At 38.6% G+C, this 6,376-nt stretch overlaps 1 protein-coding gene across 1 annotated transcript; it reads left to right on the top strand.

Moving 5' to 3' along the window:
• Positions 1 to 581: 581 nt before the first annotated feature.
• Positions 582 to 5,678, top strand: LOC113756986 (the record flags this gene model as incomplete). The annotated part of the gene is made up of 11 exons (XM_027300414.1): positions 582 to 1,198; positions 1,286 to 1,424; positions 1,482 to 1,770; positions 1,888 to 2,149; positions 2,489 to 2,696; positions 2,826 to 2,877; positions 2,974 to 3,386; positions 3,684 to 3,930; positions 4,045 to 4,901; positions 4,983 to 5,368; positions 5,402 to 5,678. Coding segments are annotated over exons 1-11 (3,747 nt in total), but the record flags the coding sequence as incomplete, so codon positions are not given.
• Between the last annotated feature and the right edge of the window lie 698 nt (positions 5,679 to 6,376).

Genomic DNA, 6,376 nt, shown 5'->3' with positions numbered 1-6,376 from the left:
CTTGTTGTGGTTATCGAATCAGTAAGGTTAGGCAGGTTGTCAGAGCTTGTTGACAACCATAACCAGTTTATTTGTAAATGAAAGATTTTATCTCTGCATCTGTGATCAGTGATTCGAACCATAAGTGGAGATTATACCTTTGACTAGAGATTTTCCTTCCGTCAATTTACTTTATATTTTTAATTTGAGCAATTAAATTAGACAGTTCCATATCAACTTCCCCCATTTTTATTTAATGTTACATTCATTCAAAATAAATTCCCAAGTCCCTGTGGATTCGACCCTGCTCGCTGCTATATTCGAATTTTGTCTTTCACGTAATTAATACACTTTGGTATATCGGATCAAGCAAACTCTGGCACCAGGGTGAAGCTAGTAACCCATTGCACAGCCTAAGTCCCTGCTCCAGTACCATAGTGGACTTAATTCGTGACTTAAGAGTAGGAATTTTATTTTTGCTGGTTTGACACCCAACAAATTTTGGCGCCGTTGCCGGGGACTTGGTGTCAAAATAAATTTATTTTCTTTGAATTATATTTTCTTTGTTTATTTTTTATTTTTATTTTTATTGTTACTGGTTTATGCCTAGATCTTCTCGTACAGGTGAACTGCAATATAATCCTGAGATAGAGAAAACTGCTCGTGCATTGAGAAAAGCAACAAGAGAACGAGCAGAGGCATCCTCCTCATCTACTGGACATAATTCAGTAGTAGATTTTGTGGATTCATTTAGTGAGACGGAAGAGATAGATAGCACCATGGCTAATGAACGGACATTGAGAGAATTGGCTGCACCAGATTTAAATCAACAGCCTCTATGCATTACTTATCCTACATTAGAGGTTGCATTTGAGTTAAAATCTGGACTAATCCATTTACTTCCTTCTTTTCATGGCTTACCAGGTGAAGATCCCCACAAGCATCTCAAAGAATTCCATGTGGTTTGCTCGACAATGAAACCTCAGGGAGTCACAGAGGAGCAAATTAAATTAAGAGCCTTTCCATTTTCCTTAGCCGATAAAGCTAAGGATTGGCTCTATTATCTGCCCTCTGGGTCAATATCCACATGGACAGACATGAAGAAGCATTTTCTAGAAAAATTCTTTCCTGCATCCCGAGCTGCAAGCATTAGGAAAGACATCTGTGGAATTCGACAATTCAATGGAGAGACTCTACATGAATATTGGGAAAGATTCAAGCAACTATGTGCTAGTTGTCCTCATCATCAAATTCCTGACCAACTCCTCATCCAGTATTTTTATGAGGGTCTGTCCCAAACTGACAGAAGAATTATTGATGCTGCCAGTGGGGGCTCCTTAGTGAATAAAACACCCACGGAGGCAAGAAATTTGATATCGAGTATGGCTGCAAATGCTCAACAATTTGGAGACAGGCAGGATAACACGACTCGTAGAGTCAATGAGGTAAGTAATTCTACAATAGAGCAAAGATTAGATTGTCTAACTTCTTTGGTTGAAAAGTTAGCTATAGGACAAATGCAGCAATTGAAAACATGTGGAATCTGCTATGGTTCGAGTCATCCAACAGATATGTGCCCCACACTCCAAGATGATTCGACTGAGCAGGCTAATGCAGTTGGATTTCCAGGACCACCTCAGAGACGGTATGATCCCTATGCAAACACCTATAATCCAGGATGGAGGGATCATCCTAATTTTAATTATGCAGTAAGGCCACCAGGATTTTCACATCAGTCACAATATCAACCTAGACCTCAACTTTCACAGCAACAACCTGCTCCTAAATCAGGTATGTCACTTGAGGATATTGTGAAATCTTTGGCTACTAACACTCAACAATTTCAACAGGAGACGAAAACTAGCATTCATAATTTGGAGAATCAAATGAGCCAGTTAGCTTCCACAGTCAATAGATTGGAATCCCAATTATCTGGAAAGCTACCTTCGCAGACAATTGTCAACCCCAAGCAAAATGCTAGTGCCATCACATTAAGAAGTGGCAAAGAGTTGCCTGAGCCGAGCAAGAAAATTTCTGAACAAGCAATCGAGGAAGAGCTCGAAAAAGAGGGGAATGTGTCTCAACCTAGAGCCTTGGAACAACCAGATTTTGGAGAAAAATCAACACAAGTGGTTACACCTCCGCCTCCATTTCCTAGTCGACTGGCAAAGTCCAAAAAGCAAGAGCACGAACAGGAGATTTTGGACACTTTTCGAAAAGTTGAGGTAAATATCCCTCTTTTAGATGCAATTAAGCAAATTCCTAGATATGCTAAATTTTTGAAGGAATTATGCACTGGTAAGAAAAAGTTGAAAGGAAACGAGAAAGTGCATATGGGAGAAAATGTTTCGGCAGTTTTGCAGAAAAAATTGCCTCCTAAATGCAAGGACCCAGGTATGTTTACTGTCCCTTGCAAAATAGGTAATATTAAAATTGAAAAAGCTATGTTGGATTTGGGTGCTTCGATAAATGTTATGCCTCGTTCTATTTATAATTTGATGAACATTAGGCCTTTAAAAGAGACGGGCGTAATAATTCAACTGGCTGATCGATCAAATGCCTATCCTGATGGAGTTTTGGAGGATATTTTAGTGCAAATTGATAATTTGATTTTTCCTGCAGATTTTTATGTGCTTGATATGGAGGATGATAATTCTAATTCATCTCCAATACTGTTAGGGAGACCATTTTTGAAAACTGCTAGAACAAAAATTGATGTTTTCACTGGCACATTGACTATGGAATTTGATGGTGATGTTATTAAATTTAATATTTATGATGCCATGAAATATCCTGGTGAATCTCATTCAATTTTTGTTATAGATGTAATTGATTCTTTGGCGCAGCAAAATTTTGAATTTAATAATGACGATGCGTTGAAGGTTGCTATTTCTACTGGTCTCTGTCAGGAAAATTTGCAAAAGATAAAAGGGAAGTTTGTTTTTCCTTTTGAATTGCAGGAAGTTATTTTTGAATTGAATTCTCTTTGCCCAGAATTTTCCAATGTGTCTTACTTGGAATTACCTCTGTCTCATTCACAGCTTTTGCCATCTATTGTGCAAGCCCCGAAGGTGGAATTAAAGCAGTTACCGGATAATTTAAAGTATGCATTCTTGGGAGATGGAGATACACTCCCAGTAATAATTTCCAGTAAATTGACTGCTTTAGAGGAAGAAAAACTAATTCGGGTGTTGAAGGACCACAAGGAGGCAATAGGATGGACAGTGGCTGACATAAAAGGATTAAGTCCAGCCACTTGCATGCATCGCATCTTGTTAGAAGATGGTGCTAAGCCTTCGAGAGAGGCTCAACGGAGATTGAACTCACCAATGATGGAGGTAGTGAAGAAAGAAGTTTTAAAACTTCTTGACACAGGTATAATCTATCCCATTTCGGATAGTAAGTGGGTAAGTCCTGTTCAAGTAGTTCCTAAAAAGACAGGAATTACTGTTATTGAAAATCCTAAAGGTGAGTTAGTGCCCACTCGAGTTCAAAATGGGTGGAGAGTTTGTACCGATTTTAGAAAATTAAATGCATTAACTCGTAAAGATCATTTTCCATTGCCTTTTATTGATCAGATGTTGGAAAGGTTGGCAGGAAAATCTCATTATTGCTGTCTTGATGGTTTTTCAGGTTTTCTACAAATTCCAGTGGCGCCTGAAGATCAAGAGAAAACCACATTTACTTGCCCTTTTGGTACATTTGCCTATAGACGAATGCCTTTTGGTCTTTGTAATGCGCCTGCTACATTCCAAAGGTGTATGGTTAGTATATTTTCTGATTATGTGGAGAATATCATAGAAGTGTTTATGGATGATTTTACTGTCTATGGTAATTCTTTTGATGAATGTTTAACTAACCTCACAAAAATTCTTAAAAGGTGCATTGAGACTAATCTTGTTTTAAATTATGAGAAATGCCATTTTATGGTGGACCAAGGCATAATTTTAGGCCATGTGGTATCTGCAAAAGGAATTGAGGTAGATAAGGCTAAGGTAGAAATTATCAAATGTTTACCTTACCCTGCAAGTGTGCGGGAAGTTCGCTCTTTTCTTGGCCATGCAGGTTTTTATAGGCGTTTCATCAAAGATTTTTCAAAGATATCCCATCCTCTATGCAAATTACTTCAAAAGGATGTGGTATTTCATTTTGATGATAATTGCAAGAGTGCATTTGACACGCTCAAGGGATCATTGACTTCAGCACCAGTGGTTCGACCACCAAACTGGAGTCTTCCTTTCGAGATAATGTGTGATGCCAGCAATTTTGCTGTTGGTGCAGTACTTGGCCAGAAGGAGGGCAGAGCTTCTTATGTCATTTATTATACCTCGAGGACCTTGGATGGTGCCCAGTGCAATTATTCGACTACGGAAAAGGAGCTTTTAGCTATTGTTTTTGCTTTAGAAAAATTCCGTTCTTATTTACTTGGCACTAAAGTCATTATTTATTCTGACCATGCAGCTTTGAAATATTTGCTCAACAAGAAAGAGGCCAAACCACGACTTATAAGGTGGATTCTCCTACTCCAAGAATTTAATTTGGAAATTAAAGACAAAAGGGGTGCCGAAAATATGGTTGCTGATCATCTCAGTCGTTTGATCAATAGTGAAGGACCTGCTCCCTTGAAGGATAATTTTCCAGATGAGCATCTTTTTGTAGTTCAAAAGACAACTCCCTGGTATGCTGATTTAGTGAATTATCTGGTTACTAGAACGCTACCTAATGATTTGTCTAGAGCTCAAAAGGAAAAAATTAAAAGTGATGTTAAATATTATGTGTGGGACGAACCATACTTGTGGAAATATTGTTCTGATCAAATTATTCGCAGGTGTGTGTCTACAGAAGAGGTTCCATCAATTTTATCTTTCTGTCACTCATATGCGTGTGGTGGACATTTTGGCCCTAAGCGAACTGCAAGAAAGGTTTTAGAGTGTGGTTTATTTTGGCCAACTTTGTTTAGTGATGCATACTTATTTTGTAAATCATGTGCAAATTGTCAAAAGACAGGTAATTTAAGCCATAGAGATCAAATGCCTCTTACTCCTATACTGGTTTGTGAAATTTTCGATATATGGGGTATAGATTTTATGGGTCCATTTCCTTCCTCTTTTGGTAATATGTATATATTACTTGCAGTTGATTATGTCTCAAAGTGGATAGAGGCTAAGGCAACTAGGACTGACAATGCTAAGGTTGTAGTTGATTTTATTAAATCTCATATTTTTGTCAGGTATGGCACGCCAAGAGCAATTATCAGTGACCGAGGGACACACTTCTGCAATCGAGTAATGGAAGCATTGTTGAAGAAATATGGCGTCACTCACCGGGTTTCTACGTCCTATCATCCGCAGACTAGTGGTCAAGCAGAAATCTCCAATAAAGAAATCAAGTCGATACTTGAAAAGACGGTGAATCCCAATAGAAAGGATTGGAGTTTGCGCTTAGATGATGCACTTTGGGCTTACCGTACAGCTTTTAAGACCCCCATAGGTATGTCTCCTTACCGATTAATTTTTGGCAAACCTTGTCATCTACCTGTGGAATTGGAACATAGGGCATATTGGGCAGTTAAAAATTATAATATGCGGATGGATGAATCTGGAGAACACAGGAAGTTGCAATTGCAAGAGTTGGAGGAAATCCGAAATGATGCATATGAGAGTTCTTGCATTTATAAGGAGAAGACAAAAGCATTTCATGATAAAGCAATTTCAAGGAAAATTTTTTGTATTGGTCAAAAAGTACTTCTTTTTCACTCTAGACTTAAACTTTTTCCTGGTAAATTGCGTTCTCGTTGGATTGGACCTTTTATTGTGACTAATGTGTTTCCTCATGGTGCAGTAGAAATTCAAAGTCTTCACACTGACAAGATTTTTAAGGTTAATGGTCATCGTCTCAAACCTTTTTATGAAGGATTTCAAGTTAATAATGTTGAGGAGGTGACCCTTGCAGTGCCTGAACTCTCTGATTGAAGCATTATTTTGTCTAGCCAAAGACTTTAAAGAAAGGCGCTTTTGGGAGGCAACCCAATTGTTCATTTTAATTGTTTGTTCAATTCCGTGTGGTAGTTTAGAGGTGTTCTCCTTGAATTCGACTAATTTTGGGTTTCAGTTTTCGTTTTTGCCGATTTATAGGTGCCCTTCAGTTTTGACGTGCCCGCGTGATGACGTGCAGGAAGCTCACAATGAGAATCGTCCGAAAGCCACAGTGAAACGCGACTAGAAAACGCGAGTTGAAGGCGCGTTTTCAATCGCGTTTTCACTCCTGCGAGATTTGTGCACAAAACGCGACTTATAAAACGCGAGTTGAAGGCGCGTTTTCAATCGCGTTTTCACTCCTGCGAGATTTGTGCACAAAACGCGACTTATAAAACGCGAGTTGAAGGCGCGTTTTCAAT

The sequence above is a fragment of the Coffea eugenioides genome, unplaced genomic scaffold (genome assembly GCF_003713205.1).
Source record: "Coffea eugenioides isolate CCC68of unplaced genomic scaffold, Ceug_1.0 ScVebR1_2578;HRSCAF=3630, whole genome shotgun sequence".
Classification (NCBI taxonomy): Eukaryota; Viridiplantae; Streptophyta; class Magnoliopsida; order Gentianales; family Rubiaceae; genus Coffea; species Coffea eugenioides.
This window is presented reverse-complemented; position numbering and strand designations above follow the sequence as displayed.